General features: G+C 44.7%; 1 protein-coding gene across 1 annotated transcript in view; it reads right to left on the bottom strand.

Annotated features, from left to right (window-relative positions):
* The window catches only part of si:ch211-130h14.4 (uncharacterized), a 181,094-nt gene extending 164,277 nt beyond the window's left edge, over window positions 1–16,817 (bottom strand). Inside the window, exons 1-2 of the mRNA XM_059986043.1 lie at window positions 16,763–16,817; window positions 8,805–8,892 (exon numbers count right to left, since the gene is read on the bottom strand). Coding sequence (XP_059842026.1) covers window positions 8,805–8,876 — 72 coding nt within the window. The 5' untranslated portion in view covers window positions 8,877–8,892; window positions 16,763–16,817. The remainder of the gene's footprint in view (window positions 1–8,804; window positions 8,893–16,762) is intronic.
* Window positions 16,818–20,663: the final 3,846 nt, after the last annotated feature.

Consider the following 20,663-nt stretch of genomic DNA (forward strand, 5'->3'; position numbering starts at 1 on the left):
CCATTCTGTTCTTTGATTTTTTTAGATCAAAATATACTTTATTCAAAATAAAACTATGTACAATAAATCATTCAATGACTCTGAATCCTTTACAGACGTTTCCACTATGTTCTGTACATTCCCACACTTCCAGCCACTCACGCGGCACTCTGTTGTTTCACCTTTACCCACGATTGTTGAGGGGTACACTCCCCACCACCCAACCCCTCCCATTCCCGTGGCAGAAGAACTCTAAACCATGGGCCTTCCCCACTGGCCCTTGCGGTGGCTGCACCAAGTTTCAGTGCATCCCTCAGCAGGTACTCCTGCAGCCAAGAATGTGCCAGTTGGCAGCATTCTGCCAGGGACATCTCCATGTGCTGGTATACCGACCATCAAGTTTCAGGCCGACCAAAGAGCACCTTTCACCGAGTTGATGATCTGCCAGCAGCACTGTGTGTGTCCCCAGGAGCAGCCCGTAGATCAGAGAGTCCTCTGTTACGCAGCTGCTGGAGATGAAGCCTGACACTGCCCTTCCATCCTCCTCCACACCTTCTCCGCGAACTTACAGTGTGCAAAGAGGTGGGTCACTGACTCCTCCTCACTGCAGTCCTCCTGTGGGCAGTGGGATGTGATTCAACTGAACCGCTTAAGACCATAAGATATAGGAGCAGAAGTAGATCATTCAGCCCATCGAGTCTGCTCCACCATTCAATCATGGGCTGATCCAGTTCTTCCAGTCATCCTCACTCCCCTGCTTTCACTCCATACCCTTTGAAGCCCTGGCTAATCAAAAACCTATCTATCTCTGCCTTAAATACACCCAATGACTTGACCAAATATCCATGCTTTAATGCCTTGAGTTGCTGCTATATGATTGGCTGATAAGATATTTGCAGCTGTACCTAATAAAATGGCCACTGAGTGCATAAAAATGCTTAACTCATGTTATCCAAAAAAATGTCACAATTTATTGATCAAAATGTGCTTGATACATTTCCAATGAGTAGGGACCTTCTCCCCCGTACAACACAAGCCAGAGCAGATGATTAATCAGCTAAATTCCTTTCTGCTTTGTTCTCTCATTCTGCTGCCGCATTATTTATTGCTCTGTTTCTATAGTAACAGTGGGCACCATGGAGATGAGCAAACAATGCTTCCAGTCCTCAGGAAACAACTATTCTGTGCTTGAAGGGTGATGATTATTAGGCCTTTGAAGCAGAGCCGCAGCCAAGAGTCTGATCTGCAAATTTATGTCGTGTATTAAGTGCAGGAGAAGCAAGCCATCTAACAGTGACACTAAGCCTATGTTTGCTAAAATTCTAGATTCTTTCAGCCTAAGTTTAAACATCTTAACTTCTTTTCGTAGAATTATGTGCAGAGGCATTCACCACTTAAACAAGTGGGAACTAAGTGGAAACAATAGCCACACTATCATGTGTTTCTACAACAAAGAACTAGCTAGTGATTCTTAACTTTTTTGATGGTTGTCTTATTGCAATATGATCTCGGTCAGACCCCTCTTGGAGTACTGTGCTCAGTTCTGGTCACCTCACTACAGGAAGGATGTGGAAGCCATAGAAAGGGTGCAAAGATGTTGCCTGGATTGGGGAGCATGCCTTATGAGAATAGGTTGAGTGAACTTGGCCTTTTCTCCTTGGAGCATCGGAGGATGAGAGGTGACCTGATAGAGGTGTATAAGGTGAGAGGCATTGATCATGTGGATAGTCAGATGCTTTTTCCCAGGGTTGAATTGGCTAGCATGAGAGGGCACAGTTTTAAGGTGCTTGGAAGTAGGTACAGAGCAGATGTCAGGGGTAAGTTGTTTTTTTAAAAATGCAGAGTGTGGTGAGTGCGTGCAATGGGCTACTGACGACGGTGGTGGAGGTGGATACAATAGGGTTTTTTTAAGACACTTTTTTAAGGTACACGGAGCTTAGAAAAATAGAGGGCTATGGGTAACCCAAGGTCATTTCTATGATAAGGACATGTTTGGCACAGCTTTGTGGGCTAAAGGACCTGATTTGTGCTGTACATTTTCTATGTTTCTATGCTATATCAGTGATATAAACAGAGACAAAAGAAACTCTGCAGATGCTGGTGGAACTTGGCAGGTTAGGTAGCACCTACAGAGAGAAATGAACGGTTGATGCTTCAGGTGTATTGCTCAGTGATACAAATGCAAGCTCCCAGATACCAGTCCATTCATAGCAAACTGAGGATCTGCATAATGACACACTACTGACTGGATGGTATTATAAGCCGTGAGAGAGTGCAATGGGCACTTCACAAACTCCAAATACATTACTAATTATTAATTATTATTAATATTAATATTGAAGTAGTAAAATGGATTCAACAGTGTCTGGATGGGAGATGCCAGAGAGTAGTGGTGGATAACTGTTTGTCAGGTTGAAGGCCAGTGACTGGTGGTGTGCCTCAGGGATCTGTACCAGGTCCAATGTTGTTTGTCATATACATTAATGATCTGGATGATGGGGTTGTAAATTGGATTAGTAAGTATGTAGATGATACTAAGATAGGTGGTGTTGTGGATAATGAAGTAGGTTTTCAAAGTTTGCAGAGAGATTTAGGCCAGTTAGAAGAGTGGGCTGAAAGATGACAGATGGAGTTTAATGCTGTTAAGCGTGAGGTGCTACATTTTGGTAGGACTAATCAAAATAGGACATACGTGGTAAATGGTAGGGCATTTAGGAATGCAGTAGAACAGAGTGATCTAGGAATAATGGTGCATAGCTCCCTGAAGGTGGAATCTCATGTGAATAGGGTGATGAAGAAAGCTTTTGGTATGTTGGCCTTTATAAATCAGAGCATTGAGTATAGGAGTTGGGATGTAATGTTAAAATTGTACAAATCATTGGTGAGGCCAAATTTGAAGTACTGTGTACAGTTCTGGTCACCGAATTATAGGAAAGATGTCAACAAAATAGAGAGAGCATAGAGGAAATTTTACTAGAGTGTTACCTGGGTTTCAGCACCTAAGTTACAGAGAAAGGTTGAACAAGTTAGGTCTTTATTCTTTGGAGCGTAGAAGGTTGAGGGGGGACTTGATAGAGGTATTTAAAATTATGAGGGGGATAGATAGAGTTGACATGGATAGGCTTTTTCCATTGAGAGAAGGGGAGATTCAAACAAGAGGACATGAGTTGATAGTTAAGGGGCAAAATTTTAGGGGTAACACAATGGGGAATTTCTTTACTTAGAGATTGGTAGCTGTGTGGAACGAGCTTCCAATAGAAGTGGTAGAGGCAGTTTCGATATTGTCATTTAAAAAAAATAGGATAGGTATATGGACAGGAAAGGAATGGAGGGTTATGGGCTGAGTGCAGGTTGGTGGGACTAGGTGAGAGTAAGCGTTCAGCACGGACTAGAAGGGCCGAGATGGCCTGTTTCCATGCTGTAATTGTTATATGGTTATATTACGTGAATATGTTGCCAAATATAACATTGAAAATATGAATCATCCGTTGTGGAAGAAAATGCTGAAAGGTGGAGTTTCCTTTAGATAATTCACAGTTGAAAGGTGCTGGTGTTTACAGAGATTTGTGAAAACTGGAGCATGAAACCAACAAAAGTTAACATGCAGGTTCAGCAAGAAATTATGAAGGCAAATGTTGGTTTGGCTCTTATTCCAAAGGGGCTTAAGTGAAGATATCTTGCTCCAACTTTACAAGGAGAGCACCTTGAACAATGTGTACTGGGCTGATCTTCCTATTCAAGGAAAACTATGCATTCAGAACAGGGAGTGCAGCAAAGATTTGTCATAATAATTCCTGGAACAACAGTGGGTGGGGAGAGGAATTGTCTTCTGAAGGGAGATTACATAGACTAAGCCTACACTCTCAAATTTCGTAATGAGAGGAGATCTCACTAAAGTGCACCAAATATTTGCAGGGTTTGTTGAGATAAATACAGATACCACAAACAAGGTAAAATCTGCAGATGCTGGAAATCCGAGCAACACACACATAGAATGCTGGATGAACTCAGCAGGCCAGGCAGTATCTATGGAAATGAGTACAGTTGATATTTCAGGCCGAGACCCTCCATCAGAACTAGAGAAAAAAGAAGATGAGTCCGAAAAGAAGGTGGGGGGGGGGAGAGGAGGAAGAAACACAAGGTGATAGATGAAATCAGGAGGGGGTGGAGGGGTGAAGTAAAGAGCTGGGAAGTTGATTGGCGAAAGAGATACAGGGCTGGAGAAGGGGGAATCTGACAGGAGAGGACAGAAGGGCATGGAGGAATGAAAAGGGGGCAGAGCACCAGAGGGAGGTGATGGGCAGGTAAGGAGATAAGGTGAGAGAGGGAAATAGGAATGAGGAAGGGTGAACAAGAGCGGGGGCAGGGCCATTACCGAAAGTCCGAAAAAATCGATGTTCATGCCATCAGGTTGGAGGCTACCCAGACGGAAAATAAGGTGTTGTTCCTCCAACCTGAGTGTGGCCTCATCGTGACAGTAGAGGAGGCCATGGACTGACATCTTGGAATGGGAAAAGGAAATGGAATTAAAATGGGTGGCCACTGGGAGATCCTGCTTTTTCTGGTGGACGAAACGTAGGTGCTCGGTGAAGTGGTCTTCCAATCTACGCAGGTCTCACCAATATTCAGAAGACCACACCAGGAGCACCAGGTACAGCATATGACCCCAACAGACTCACAAGTGAAGTGTCACCTCAGCTGGAAGGACTGTTTGGAGCCCTGAATGGCAGTGAGGGATAAGGTGTAGGGGCAGGTAGAGCACTGTATCTGCTTGCAAGAGTTAAGAGCCCCACATGGAGCTTGTCAACTTCATTAACTTTGTCTGAAAATTCCACCCTACCCTCAAATTTACCTGGTCCATTTCCGACAACTCCCTCCCCCTTTCTCAATCTCTCTGCCTCTATCTCTGGAGGCACCTTATCTACTGATGTCTATTATAAACCCACCAACTCTTACAACTACCTGGATTATACCTCTTCCCATCCTATACCTTGTAAAAATGCCATCCCCTTCTCTCAATTCCTCCATCTCCACTGCATCTACTCTGAGGAAGAGGTTTCTCATTACAGAATGAAGAAGATGCCCTCCTTCAAAGAAAGGGGCTTCCCTTCCTCCACCATCAACGCTGCATATCTCTTCCATTTTGTGCACTTCTGCCCTCACCCCATCCTCCTGCCACTCCACCAGGGGTAGAGTTCCTGTTGCCCTCACCTACCACCCCAGCAGCCTCTGCGTCCAGCTCATAATTCTCCAGATCTTTCGCCAGCTCCCAGGGATCCCATCACCAAGCACATCCTTCCCCCCAGCTTTCTGCGGAGATTGATCCCATGTGACATCCTTGTCCATTTGTCCCTCACCACTGATTCCCCTCCTGGCACTTATCTTTGCAAGAGGAACAAGTGCTTTTTAAAATCCCAAGGACAGGGCCTGTAAGGTGAGCGCACCTTCAGGGTTCCAGATTTTCATGGCTCTGGATTGTAGGCTGGTGGGAGAACACGGAACATCGTGAGCTTCAGGCTAGCCGCTGGAAGTTTGTGTCCAGACAGCTGCGCCATTTTGGTGCCAACTCTCTGGGCGCAGAGCTTGGAAAAAGAAAAGCAACAGAGTTTTAACATCATAAATCAGCTTGTGAAATGGGGACACTTCTTTTTCCCTTATTAGGGAGAGAGAGAGAGCCTGTGGTATGTCGAATTACCGGATGAACGAGTAGTCTTTGGGATACTGCAAGTCTGTGTCTTTATTGATACTTGCTGTGTGCTTGAGTGCTCGGTGGAGGGCGCTGATGCTTTTTTGCTGGTGGGGTGGGAGGGATCGTTGCTTTGCTGCTGCTTGTGCGTGGGGGGCAGTGCTTGGGGGGGGCTTTGGAGTTCTAATGTTTAACTGTCATCCATTCTTTGGGGCACTCCTCTGTTTTCGTGGATGTTTGCAAAGAAAAAGAATTTCAGGATGTATATTGTATACATTTCTCTGATATTAAATGTTGAAACCTACCCCTATACCTCCTCTCTCACCACCATTCAGGGCCCCAAACTGTCCTCCAGGTGAGGTGATACTTCACCTCTGAGTCAGTTGGTGTTGTATTTGGTGCTCCCGGTGTTAGTTTGGTGAGATTAAACATAGATTGAGAGACTGCCTCACCAAGCACCTACACTCCGTCCTCCAGGAAAAGCGGGATCTCCCACTGGCCACCCATTTTAATTCCACTTCCCATTCCCATTCCAACATGTCAGTCCATGGCCTCCTCTACTAATGTGAGGAGGCCACGCTCAGGATGAAGGAACAACACCTTATATTCCATCTGGGTAGCCTCCAACCTGATGGCATGAAATCAATTTCTCAAAATTCCAGAAATGCCCCCACCCACCACTCTCCTTCACCATTCCTCATTCCTTTTATCCTCTCTCACACTATGTCCTTACCTGCCCATCGCATCCTCCTTTTCTTTCTTCCATTGCCTTCTGTTCTATCCTATCAGTTTCCCCCTCTCCCTAGCCTTGCATTTTTTCACCAATCCACTTCCCAGCTCTTTACTTCACCCCTCCCCCCTCAATTTCACCTATCACCTTCCTTCCCTCCTCCCACCTTCTTCTCTAACTCCTCAACTTTTTTCCTCTAGTCCTGAAGAAGGGTCTCGGCCCAAAACGTTGACTGTACTCTTTTCCTAGCCTGCTGAGTTCCTCCAGCACTGTGTGTAGATGCAGATAGGTTTTGTCTGGTCCGGGCGTATAGAACCATGGGTTGGAACCTTATGAGAGATCAGCTTCAGAGAGAGAAGTAATTTTTATACCAGATGTTAGAGAATCTATGGAACTTCCTACACACAAGAGCTGTAGAATATAGTTGCTGAGTATTTTCAAGGCACTCATAAAAAGATTTTTTTCAGATATTAAATGAATTGAAGGATGTGGGATTAGTGCAGCAAAGAGCAGTGACATAAACGATCTTAGCTGAGCAGGAGCAAATGGACAACTCCAGTTTCTATTTATTTCATCTTTGTAAGATTCAGTGGGTGAACAGGGAAAAGTCTTCATGCATGCCTCTATATCAGGAAACAAGCAGTGCAAGAAGTATTGGAGCACATTTGGTGAATAAATCTGTATGGCTGGATGGGACATCAAGGGAAGCAAGAGAGGAGATTTCTAGAACCCTGACAGAGATTTTTACATTTTCATTAGCCATGGAAAAGGTACTAGAAGAATGGAGGAGAGATAATGTCCCTTTGTTCAAAAAAGCCTATAGCTTCCTACAGTACATAAGATGTTGGTGAGGCTGTACTTGGAGTCTATGTACAATTATTTCAGTTTCCCTGTTTTAGGGGAGACACCACAGAGTGGAAAAATTGCAAAGAAAGTTTATGCGATTGTGGCCAGGGTATAGGCGTCTGTGTTATAGGAGAGGGTGGATAGGCGAGGACTTTATTCATTAGAGTGTAGGAGACCAAGGACAGAACCGAATAGAGGTGGATAACATCATGAAGGAAATACTGTAGCTAAGTGGAATATTCACACTTCCTTCCAGTGAAAGTGAATCTCACACCAAAGGCCATAGGTTTAAGGAGCCAGATTATTGGAGGAGTTAGACATTGCAGTGGAGAATATGAGAAAATACTGGAACAGGGTATGAAAATTGGGTCATCAACCATGATCATACTAAATGGCCAAGCACTCTCAAATGGAGTTTTACTTCTGATTTCTAGGTTTATATCAACATGAGAATATAGAACAGAGGTAGAGAGTTTAGAAATATCTCTATGCATTTTGAAGATTATTGCACTTAATTTATCAATATCAATGCAACTTTATATCTTATAAAGAGTTTGCTTAACAAGAATTCTATAATGATGCACTATACATACAAGTACGGCAACATGCCTGATTACATTTGTGTTTGCAATCTGATGAGACACAGGCAATTTGGTTCAGGCTGAATAACACATACAGAATGCTGGGGGAACTCAGCAGGTCAGGCAGCATCTATGGAGAGCAATAAACTTTTGATGTCTCAGTCTGAAATGTCAACTGTTTATTTCTTTCCATAGATGCTGCCTGACCTGCTGAGTTCCTCCAGCAGTTTGTGTGCATTACACTGGGTTCCGGCAACTGCAAAGACTCCTGTATTTGATTCAGGCTGAGGTTTGCTGGTGATGAAAAGATGTCAGGTCACAATAACATTGTGGTTAGCACGGCACTATTATAGCTCAGAGTGTTCGGGGTTCAGAGTTCAATTCCAGCGCCATCTGTAAGGAGCTTGTATATTCTCCCTGTGACCACTTGTGTTTCTTCTAGGTGTCCTGGTTTCCTCTCATGGTCCACAGACATACTGGTTAGTAGGTTAATTGGTCATTGTAAATTGTCCTGTGATTAAGCTGTTGTTAAATAGGTGGGTTGCTAGGCGATGCAGCTCGTTGGGCTGGAAGGGACTGTTCCATTCTATACCTCTAAATAAGTACATAAATAAATAAACAAAATCAATTAATGAGTAGTGGGATTGCATTTATTTGGGAGTGTATTAGGAGGAGGCTAATGTCCATTTGGCTCTAGCACATAGAACTGAACTGGAAAGTTCCTTCACTCTGCAGAGAAAATTGCCTTAACTAAGTGTTTTTGGATAAAAGAAAATATGATTGCATTAATACAGGTATTTTTCCATTCTTTCCTCTCTTCCAACATCTTTTATTTCAAAAAAATACAAAGCAATTCGTAAGCAGAGAAGTTCTGATTATTTCAGCAAAAGTGTCCAGCTGATGTTTATATACTTGCAAGCCAGTCAAACAGTTTCTGTTCTATTTGAAAAGTTTATAATGAAAATGAGATTGTGGGTTCTACCTGCTTCTTGAGCTGTGGTGGGAGATATGCATCCAGGAGAGAAGGAAGGCTGCTCTTCATGTGTGTACACATTGTAGTCGAAGGACGGCTGCAAGTAAAGAAACAGAATTTATCAGTGATGACTACAAGACTTTAATCAGCAACATGCCTGAGCACTGACAGGTCTTCCAAAGATTCAAAGGTTCACTTTATTATTAAAGTATGCAGAATACAACTCCGACATTGTCTTCTCCAGATAGCCAAAAAGTACAGAAAACCATAGAAGCAGCTGAAAGAAAGACATCAATCCCACCACACATGAAAAAAAACACTCATAAACCCCAAACATCCCAACCCCTCCCTCAAACAAAAACTACCAGATCGCCTACATGGAGAAAGAACAAGAGCATTAAACCATAAAGCCCCAGCCTGTCATTCGGCAATCAGAAAGAATGGGCAAAAACATGCAAAAAAAAACTTGGAACTGAAAGAGGCTGATAGGAACTACAGTCCAATGTATAAATCTCAGAATTTCAATAACATCTCCAAGAGCATTGGACCCCAACAACCCCTCCCAGGACACCGAGTTGAACCAGCGGCCCCCTTCCCTGGGCAGTGACTCAAACCAGCAACCCCCTCCAAGAGAAGCGACTTGAGCCAACGGCCCCCTCCGAGGGAAGTGACTCAAACCCATATCCCCCTCTGAGGGCAGCAACTCAAACCCAGCGGCTTCTCTGAGAACTGTTTGCTCTCCCTGCATTTGCCTCGATGTTTCAACCTTCCTCGACACTTTAATCGGAGAGAGATGCAGTCTCGTGGCCCCTTGTCTCATCTCTGAGCTTCTCCACATGGCAGCTTGTGCTTGCATTTCTGTTCTAGGGTTTTTGCGGGGACAGCAGAGCACGAGCTCACTCAATCAAACTACAGGCTGTAAGTCAGTCTCCAATTTCACAAACAGGTGGAAAGAATAAGTAGAGATGTAGAAAAACCGAAATGTCGCCCGAGGAGTTCGCTGGTGTCATCTTGACTGGAAAAGTCAATATTTTCCTGGAAGCTCCTGGAGAGTTTTACTGCAGACAAAGCCCTGATCAGGCTTCATGGACTTGAGAAGTCTCCAGGGGTTTTTCACATTTTAAAATATCTGACACACAGAGATGATTAAATTTTAAACTTCAAAATAGAATAAAACTCCATAACGAAAAAACAAACAAACAGGAGATTCTCCAAATGCTGGAAATCCAGAGCACATACACAAAATACTGGAGGAACTCAGCAGGTCAGGCGACATCTCTGGAGAGGAAAAATTTCGGGTGGAGACCCTTCATCAGGACTGGAAAGAAAGGGCGAAGAAGATAGAATAAGAGGGTGGGGGGGAAATGAAGGGAGAAGCTGAGAGATAATAGGTGGAAAATGTAAAGGGCTAAGGAGGAAGGAATCTGATAGGGGAGGAGAATGGACCAGGGGAGGAGGGACACGAGAGGGAGGTGACAGGCAGGTGAGGAGAAGTAGTAAGAGGGGAGTTGAATTGGGAATGGAAAAAGACAAAAGTGGGGAGGGAGAAATTACTAAAAGTTAGAGAAATCAATGTTCGTGCCATCAGGTTGGAGGCCACCCCAACAGAATATCAGGCATTTCTCTTCCAACCTGAGCGTGGCCTCATTTTGGTAGCAGAGGAGGTCACGGACAGACATTTTGGAATAGGAAGTAGAACTACAACGGTAAAGCTAACAATAGTATTATGGTCAGAAGAAATCTGTGGGAAAAGAAACAGGTGACATTTCAGATAGAAGGCACTTCATCATAATTGGGAAGTGGTTTGATCAAGGGTGCTCCATTTGAAACGTGCTGTTTCTCCTTCCACAACCCGACCTGATTATACCATTTCCAGCACTGCATGCTTTTCATTCCACTGCTGTCCCTGCCTGATATGTTACAACAAACAATCCTTGCCTCTGTCAGCTTTAGTGGACTCCGGTGCTAAGGGCAATCTTCTGGATGAAGACATAGCTTCCCAGGCCAGAATTCGTCAGGAGCCGTTGAGTGCCCCTCTGGAGGCCCGGGCACCGGACGGCAGACTTCTGGCCCGGGTCACACACTGCGCACCACCTCAGTCTCTAATTCTCTCCGGGAACCATCAGGAGCAGGTACAATTTAACTTAATTTCCTCCCTTCAAGCTCCTATAGTTCTTGGGTATCCCTGGTTGGTCTGCCATAATCCTCGCATCGACTGGTCCACTGGGAAGAAAGCCAGCTGGAGCCCGTTCTGTCACTCCACTTGTCGTCAATCGGCCCTGTCCCCTGTGAAAGTCACGACCTTGTCTGCCGCTGAGACCCCCGACCTATCCAAGGTACCACGATCTGGGAGAAGTATTCAACAAACAATGGACCCTTTCCCTACTGCCACACCGCCCTTATGATTGCACAATTGAACTTCTCCTCGGGGCCCCTCTACCTACCAGTCAGATGTATAACTTGTCCCGGCTAGAAAGGGAGGCAATGGAGGCATACTTAAATGAATCACTCATGGTGGGCATTATCCGGCCCTCATACTCCCCTGTTGGCACAAGTTTCTCTTTGTGGGGAAGAAGGATGGCTCACTGCATCCCTGCATTGATTACTGAGGCCCACTGCCCCATCCCCTCAACTCTGCTTTCGAACCACTTCAAGGAGCCACCATCTTCTCCAAGTTGGACCAATAAAGTGCCTATCATCTGGTCAGGATAAGGGAGGGAGATGAGTGGAAAACTGCATTCAACACCCCTCCTGGTCACTGCGAATCCCTGGTCACGCCATTCAGCCTCACCATGCCCCCACCGTTTTCCAAGCCCTGATAAACGGTGTCCTTAGAGATTTCATTAACTGCTTCGTGTTTGTTATTTGGATGACATTTTAATCTTCTCCAGCAACCTTCAGGAACACACCCCACCATGTCCGTCAGGTTCTGCAGAGAGAACAAACTATTCGTAAAAGCCAAGAAGTGCTAATTTCACATTCCTTCAGTCAGTTTCTTAGGGTACATCATCGAAAGCAGGCAAGTGAAAGCAGATCCTGAAAAGATCCGGGTGGTAGTGGAATGGCCAACACCTACGACACTCCGGTGATTTCTGAGATTCACAAACTTTTATCGCCGGTTCATCAGGGTTTACAGCCGGATGTCTGCACCCCTTAGACCCCTCTTCACTGGGACCCCGAGGTGGACTCAGCCTTCTTGGAGCTGAAGAGGTGATTCACTTCCACTCCCATCCTGGTCCAACCAGACCCCTCTTGTCAATTCATTGTGGAGGTCGACGCCTCCGACTCTGGGGTGGGAGTGGTCCTCTCCCAACTTTCAGGCCCTGACCAAAAACTTCATCCCTGTGCCTTCCTTTCTCGCTGGCTGTCCCCCGTGCGGTCAAACTTGGAGTGGAGGCACTGGCTGGAGGGGCAGAACATCCTTTTATTGTCTGGACCGATCACAAGAACCTTGCATATACCCAAACCGCCAAATGGCTGAATTCCCGCCAGGCCCGTTGGGCATTATTGTTTGGTCGGTTCAGATTTACACTCACTTATCGTCCAAGGTCCAAGCACGGGAAGCACAATGCCCTCTCCCGTCAATACATTCCCAACCCTGAGACCATCCTTCCGCTATCCTGTGTAGTGGCTGTCCTCACCTGGGAGTTCGAGGCCAAAGACAGAGGCTCTACGGATCACCTCTTTGTGCCCGACTCCATTCGATCTCAGGTTCTCCAGTGGGGGCACATGTTTTGTTTCACCTGCCATCCCGGGATCGATAAGACTCTGTCCCTCCTTAAGAGACACTTCTGGTGGCCGTCCATGGACGGTGACACCTGTTCTTTTGTCTCTGCCTGTTCTGTTCGCGCCCGTGGAAAAGCCTCCCACCGACCGCCTGCTGGATTGTTTCGTCCCCTGCCTGTTCCTAGTCACTTTTAATCTCACATTCCACTGGACTTCGTTATGGGACTACCCCCTTCACATGGGAACCGTACTCACCGTGGTGGACCACTTCTCCAGAGCTGTGCACTTCATAGCTCTTCCCAAACTCCCTACAGCTTGTGAAACAGCCGACCTTCTCATCCATCATGTCTTCCACTTTCACAGGATTCCCTCGGACATTATTTCTGACCGGGGCTCCCAATTCGTCTCTCAAGTTTGGAGATCTTTTTGTCAAGCCCTTGGAGCCTCAGTAAATCTGTTGTCCAGCTTTTATCCGCAGACGAACGGGCAAACAGAGTGAGCTAACCAGGATTTGGAAGCAGCACTGCGCTGCATAACCGCCAACAACCCGTCTGCCTGGAGCAGCCATTTCACTTGGGAAGAGTACGCCCACAACTCCCTGGTGAGCACTGCCACCGGAATGTCTCCCTTTGAATGCTCCCTCGGTTACCAACCTCCCTGTTCTCTGCTCATGAAGAGGACATTGCTGTGCCTTCTGTTCAAGTCCATCACCGCTGGTGCCGCAAGATCTGAAAAGACACATGCGCGGCCTTGCTCCGTTCAGCTGACCACAACCGGAGGATTGCCGAACGCCATCGGATTCCTGCACCTGATTATTGGCCTGGGCAGAAGGTTTGGCTCTCTTCTAAAGACATCCCCCTCAAGAACGAGCCCAAGAAACTCGCTCACCCCCTCATTTCCTGAGACCATTTGAGATTGAGAGTAGTATCAACCCTTCGGGCGGTCCGACTCAAACTGCCCAAATCTATGCACGTCCACCCTACATTTCAAGTTTCCCAATTGAAGCTGGTATCTGTCAGCCCTTTATGCCCTCCTGCTGAACCCCCTCCACCCGCCCGGGTCATTGACGACCACCCAGCGTACATTGTCCGGAGATTACTGGATGTGCACTGCCAAGGCAGGAGCCTCCAATACCTGGTTGATTGGGAAGGATATGGTCCAGAGGAATGTTCCTGGATTCCCCGCTCCTTCATCTTGGACCCTTCCCTCACCCGTGATTTCCATTGGGACCATCTGGACAAGCCTGGTGAACCACCCGAAGGCTCCCGTTGAGGGAGGGGTACTGTCATGGTCACAATCGTTTATTCCCTATCTTGTTCCTAATTTTCTGATTATGCCATGGTCCCGATCATTAATTTCCCAAATTGCTTCCAGTTCTCTTTAATGAGGGCACACCTAGTTTCCATCAAAGACTCAGTACGTCACAACCACTAGTCGCCAGTTTATGGTCTTTTTCCTGCGTGTTAATTAACGTTTCCTTATCGTTTAGAACCATTTGTTCCAAGTTTAGCTCCAGTTTCAAGGTTTACCTCTGAGACTCCGTTTTTCTGACTCAAGGCTCCACATCAAGGGCTCTGCGTCAAGGTCCCTCCTGTTTGCTGTTTGGCATTTCCGCCCGTGTAAGCATCCTAACTCAGTCTCTGTGCCTGTGTCCTGCACTTGGGTTTGCCTCATTTGCTATGCTCCACTGCAACATAATAACCAAGATGAAAAGCTTTCATATCTGATCAATGGTTGTTTACAAACTGAGTTCAGTCAGAGCTTCCAGCAATGTTCCACTGCTGATTGAAACACTGATAAAAGCAGAAAATACGCAAAATATTACTTCTTAGAACAAGAACTTTCTTCTGGCCCTGTTATTCAGCTCGTAGGATATGTACCTTTGTTAAGGAAGTTATCCCGGTGACGCTGTGATCTCTGTCTTGGAGGCCAACGTCAGGCTGTCTTCAATGCTCGCAAGGCGATAGGCCTGATGGAATACCTGGTAAGGCTCTGAAAACCTGTGCCAACCATCTGGTGGGTGTGTTCAAAGACATTTTCAATCTCTCATTGCTACAGCTGGAAATTTCCAACTGCTTCAAAAGGGTAACAATTATACCAGTGCCCAAGAGCAGGGTGAGCTGCCTTAACAACTATCGTACAGTAGCCCTCAATCTATGGTGGTGAAATGCTTTACAGGTTAGTTACGGCTAGAATCAACTCCTTCCTCAGCAAGGACTTGGACCCCTGCAGTTTGCCTATTCCCACAATAGGTCTACGGCAGACCCAATCTCATTAGCTCTCCACGTAGCTTTGGATCACCTGGACAATACTAACACCTATGTCAGTATGCTGTTTATTGAATATAGCTCAGCATTTAATGCCATCATTCCTACAGTTCTGATTGAAAAGCTCCAGAACATGGACCTTGGTACCCCACTCTGCATCTGGATCCTTGACTTCCTAACTGGAAGACCACAATCTGTGTGGATTGGAAATAACATCTCCATCTCGCAGACAATCAACACTGGCTCACAGCAAGGAAGTGTGCTTAGCCCACTGCTCCACTCTCTCTGTACCCATGACTGTGGGTAGGCACAGCTCAAATACAATCTATAAATTTGCTGAGAATGCAACCATTGTTGGCAGAATCTCAGATGGAGGCGAGAGGGCATACAGGAGCGAGATATATCAGCTAGTTGAGTGGTCTCGCAGCAACAACCTTGCACTCAGCATCAGTAAGACCAGAGAAATGATTGTGGACTTCAGAAAGGGTAAGATAAGGGAACACACAGCAGTCCTCATTGAGGGATTAGAAATGGAGAGAATGAGCAATTTCAAACTCCTGGGTGTCAAGATCTCTGAGGACCTAACCTGGACCCAACATATCGATGAAGCCATAAAGAAGGCAAGACAGCAGCTATACCTCATTAGGAGTTTGAGGAGATTTGGAGTTTCTACAGATGTACAGTGGAACGCGTTCTAACTGGCAGCATCACCGTTTGGTAAGGTAGAGGGGGGTGGCTTCTGCACAGGATCTAAGTAAGCTACAGAGAGTTGTAAAATTAGTCAGCTCCATCATGGGCACTAACCTCCGTAGTATCCAGGCCATCTTCAAGGAGTGGTGCCTCAAAAAGGTGGCATTCATAATAAAGGATCCCATCACTCATGACATGTCCTCTCTGCATTGCTACCTTTAGGAAGGAGGTACAGAAGCCTGAAGGCACACACTCAATGATTCAGGAACAGCTTCTTCTCCTCTGCCATCTGATTTCTGAATGGACATTGAACCTATGAACACTCCGTCACTACTTTTTTATTTATATTTTTTGCACTACTTATTTAACTCCATATACTTACTGTAATTCACAGTTTTTTCTCTCTCTATTATTGCATATTGCATTGTGCTGGGGCCGCAAAGCTAACACATTTCAAGATCTATGCCGGCGATATTAAACCTGATTCTGATTCAGACACGCATACACACTGACGAACTCGAGAAATAGGTACGGATGGAGGTGACATAACCAGCACAAGAATATTAGCCACCGTGACACTGTGCGGATGAACCTTACTGGTCAGGGTGCTGGACATTCAGCGGCACTGGGCCTTAAACAAGAAACTGATGGACATCCGGAGATGGCTTCAATGACCTTGTATCGATGACCCGCCTATAAACGAAACTTGCAGAATGGTTGAACCCAATCCCCCAGCGATCCGCAGTCTGTCACCGTCTCCTAACAACCGATGTCCCGATAACGCAAACGCAAAATAACTCTCAATTTGAATAGAACTGTTTTTGGATTGCCTACACTTGATTCTGGGGTTTGTTACAGATTCATTTTTACGTGTGACCAGGAAATATATTTATCGAGGAGAAATACGTGAAGCAGGGTGAAATTTTAGTATTTTCGGAGGCGTGAATTACAGTGGTGTGCGACCCAGTCGTTCATTAAGTATTCATTTTATGGTTAATAAAGCATTAAAAAACTCTTTAAACCATAGCCGTAGCCTAATTTGTAAGACACACAGACTCCTTCTTTGTATTCGCTGGGAACATTTTTTTACCACAGAATTAATGTTGTGTATCCAGAAGGAAACGTAAACAAACTGCCTCGAAATTTTCTCCTGTTATCAAACCAGTGAATTAAGGGGAATACAATAGGAATAAAAAGTATGGAATACTCCGAAACCGAACCTCGACCAAAGTAATTAAAAGTTTATCTGCAAAGAAGGCTTGTTGAGTCCGGCGGAGTACTCACCGCGAGTAGCGCCGAGCTGTCGCTCCGGGTGACGGGAGACGCGCCGTGAGAGGCACCCCACCTCCCACGTGTCACGCTCCACCGCCACCCCTTGGCTTTAATGTCGGTGCAAACGTCTGACAGGTTTTTCCAATTTGCATCTTGCCTCTCTATAGCAATGGAGAGGCTGAGAACACGGAGCTCATCGTGGAATGGGAAGGAGAGGTAAAATGACATGCTTCCACCCACTCGGAGGTAATGGCCCCCTCCATGGCCACAGAGAGGGCAAATGCAAATTGGAAGAGCAACATCTGGTATTCTGCTTGGGTAGCTTAAACCCAATAGACCACTGAATTTTGATTTTCTGTTAAGCCACACCCTTTCAGTTCTTCTTCCACCTACCTGTTCACCTGGATGTCGTCTCCTTTTGTTTCCTCCCCCTACCTAGTTCCATCTGCCCATCATGCCCTCATAGTCTGGTCCCATCTCACCTCCCCAACTGTTCCACCGTCACCCTCTATCCCCACTGCTCCCCCCTGAGCTGATACTGCTATGTGTATGCAATCCCAATGTGGGATCTTTAGCTGAAACATCACCTTCACTAAAACTGCTCATAGATGTTTATCAGCCTCTAGGATGACAGTGACTTCAAACAGAAGCTGGTGATGTTAACCCTGTATAGGGAGGCTTAGGCCCATAGGTTGGGATTGTCACCCTACTTATGCCAGAGTATGTTCTTGTGTTCTTATGAACCTTTTACTCCTCAAACAAGCCCAAGAGGGAAGGCAACCTTGCCTGATTGCAGACCTGACTAGGAAGCTTCCTATTTCTCACTTGTTGTTTTGGTCTGCACTACTATGTCTATTTAATGTATCCAATCATGAATTCCCTCTTCAAAGGCCATTTTGGACAAAGTGTTTGTTGTGCATGTGTATAATATTCTGTTTAAGCTAATGTCCAAGCTCAACTGGTATTGTCCAAGCTAATGAGACAAATGTTCACCCCCCTCCAAACCCATTAAAGCAAATGTATCCTAAAGTGACACAAAACTGGCAGAGGTGCACCAAATGTGATATTGGTCTACCACCAACCCCAAACAGACCTATCTTGATTGGTGATGAATTTTGACTGCAAACCTTATATAGCAGTCAGATGGGTCTCCAACTTTTGATCTTTATCCTTTTTTTCAAGTCCTTATAGATACGAGTGGTGGTGCATTTCCTCATAGGCTCTGATGTACTGCCAGCCTGAAGGATTGTATTGTACAGTTCCAGTCCAAAAGGGCCAAGTGTACTTCAGCTGTGGGATTTTATCCCTATCGAATGAACAGATAGATCCAATTCGCTCATTAAGATTTTGATGGTACATCTTTTTCCCTTCTCATCATCTTAAGTGGTTATTACACAAGGCCACAAGATCAGTGTAAATCAGTTAGATAAAATGATTCACTGGACAGTTAATCTTAGCTAGTGGGGACTGGGCTGCTTCTTCCTACCTCATGTTACTCATGTTAGCCCAGTGCAAGTTTTTTCTTGTAAATGGTAAATAATTTCAAGATGTTTCTGTTCTGATTAGATATATACTTTAAACAAGTTATTACTTTAAATTGGTTCTGTTCCCTGGTTGCTGTGGGTAACCATCTGCATCTGTCTGGCTGTTGTCTATTTATTATTTCTTTGCTGTAGCCTGAAAATCAAATGACAGCGATGTTTTACTTTTAATTAGCTTAATCAGTCCTTTCCACACAAATGATTGAGAAACCTAGTAACTTGATCCAGATTTTTGCTAATGTTGAGAATTATCCTTTTATACTTGCAAAACAATACCACAATCTCCATATTTCTCTAATTTGCACATTTACAGGATTTCTGCAAACGATAAACCCATCTAATATTTTCTTTGTAATATGTTAATACATCATGATTTTACTTTCCTACTCCAAAACCAGAAGAGTGAATGTTTTATGATTAAAGTTTCTGATTATAGTTTTATGAACTAATTTATTAATTAAACCACATGCAGGTGCAAGTGTAAGTACTTTCTTAACACTATGTCAAGTGTTAATGATTGCCCATCAGAATTCTGTTAAGAAATGCTAGTGGTTATCTGTGTGATCTTATACCTTTATTCTGGCAATGTTTTTGGTGACAAAGCTGTTTGTTGTTATTGCTGACATTATTAGATGTTTGGATTTACCTTGTATAGGGGCAACCTAGCCAATAATATAAAGCAGGATACTATAAGTTTTTTTCAGTTGTATAAAGAGTAAAAGGGTGGATATTTAACTACTGGAAAATGATGCCGGTGAGGTAGTAATGGGGGACAAAGAAATGGCAGATGAACTTAATGGGTATTTTGCATCTGTCTTCACTGTGGAAGACACTAGCAGTGTGCCAGAGGTCCATGAGTGTTCGGGAACAGGAGTGAGTGCCATTGTTATTACAAAGGAAAAAGTGCCAGGCATACTCAAAGGTCTTAAAGGTGGATAAGTCTCCTGGACCAGATGGACTACATCCCAGAGTCCTGAGAGAGGTTGCTGAAGAGATAACGGATGCATTGGTCATGATCTTTCAAGAATCACTTGATTCTGGCATGGTCTCAGAGGACTGGAAGATTGAAAATGTCACTCCACTCTTTAAGAAGGGAGGAAGGCAAAAGAAAGGAAATTATATGCTAGTTAGCCTAACCTCAGTGTTTGGGAAAGTTTTGGACTCTATTATTAAGGATGAGGTTTCGGGGTATTTGGAGACTGATGATAAATAAGTCAAAATCAGCATAGTTCCTGTAAAATGAAATCTTGGCTGACAAATCTGTTAGAATTCTTCAAGGAAGTAACAAGCAGGGTTGGACAAAGAAGAGGCAGTGCATGTCATTTACATGGATTTTCAGAAGGTACTTGATAAGGTGGCTCACATGATCTTGCTTAACAAGATAACATCCTAAGGCGTTACAGGAAAGATATGGCATGGATAGAGGAATGGCTGACAGGCAGGAGGCAGCAAGTTGGAATAAAGGGGGCCTTTTCAGGTTGACTGCTAGTAACTAGTGATGTTCCTCAGCAGTCAGTATTGGGATGACTACTTCTCACATTGTTTGTCAATGATTTAGATAATGGAATTGATCAGTTTGTGGGAAAGTTTACCATTGCTACAAAGATAGGTGTAGGGTTAGGTAGTGCTGAGGAAGCAATGCATTTGAAGCAGGACTTAGACAAATTGGAAGAATGGACATAAAAATGGCAGATGGAATACAGTGTTGGGAAATGTGTGATAATGCATTTTGGTAAAAGGAACAATAGTACGGACCATTATCTAAATGAGAAGGTTCAAACATCAGTGGTACAGGGGACTTCGGAGTTCTTCTGCAAGACTCACAGAAGGTCTGTGGTTAAGAAGGCAAATGCAATGTTGGCATTTGTTTCAAGGGGAATAGAGTATAAAAGCAAGGAGATAATGCTGATGCTTTATAAGACACTAGTCAGGCCGCACTTGGAGTATTGTCAACAGTTTTGGGCCCCATATCTCAGAAAGGATGTATTGTCATTGGAGAGAGTCCAGAGGAGATTCACAAGGATGATTCTGGGAATGAAGGGGTTAACATATGAAAAGCATTGGACAGCTTTGGGCTTGTAGTCACTAGAAATTAGAAGAATGTGTCAGGATCTCATTGAAACCCACCTAATGTTGAAAGGATTAGATAGGATAGATATGGTGCAGATGTTTACTATGGTAGGGGTATCGAGAACTAGAGGGTACAGCCTCACAACTGATGGGTGACCTTTTAGAACAGAGTTGAGGAGGAATATTTTTTAGCCAGAGAGTTGTGAATCTGTTGAATGTTCTGCCACAGCCATGGGTATATCTAAAACAGAAGTTGATAGTTTCTTGATCAGTCAGGGGATCAAAGGATATGGCGAGAAGAC

Source organism: Hypanus sabinus, chromosome 12 (genome assembly GCF_030144855.1).
Source record: "Hypanus sabinus isolate sHypSab1 chromosome 12, sHypSab1.hap1, whole genome shotgun sequence".
NCBI lineage: Eukaryota > Metazoa > Chordata > Chondrichthyes > Myliobatiformes > Dasyatidae > Hypanus > Hypanus sabinus.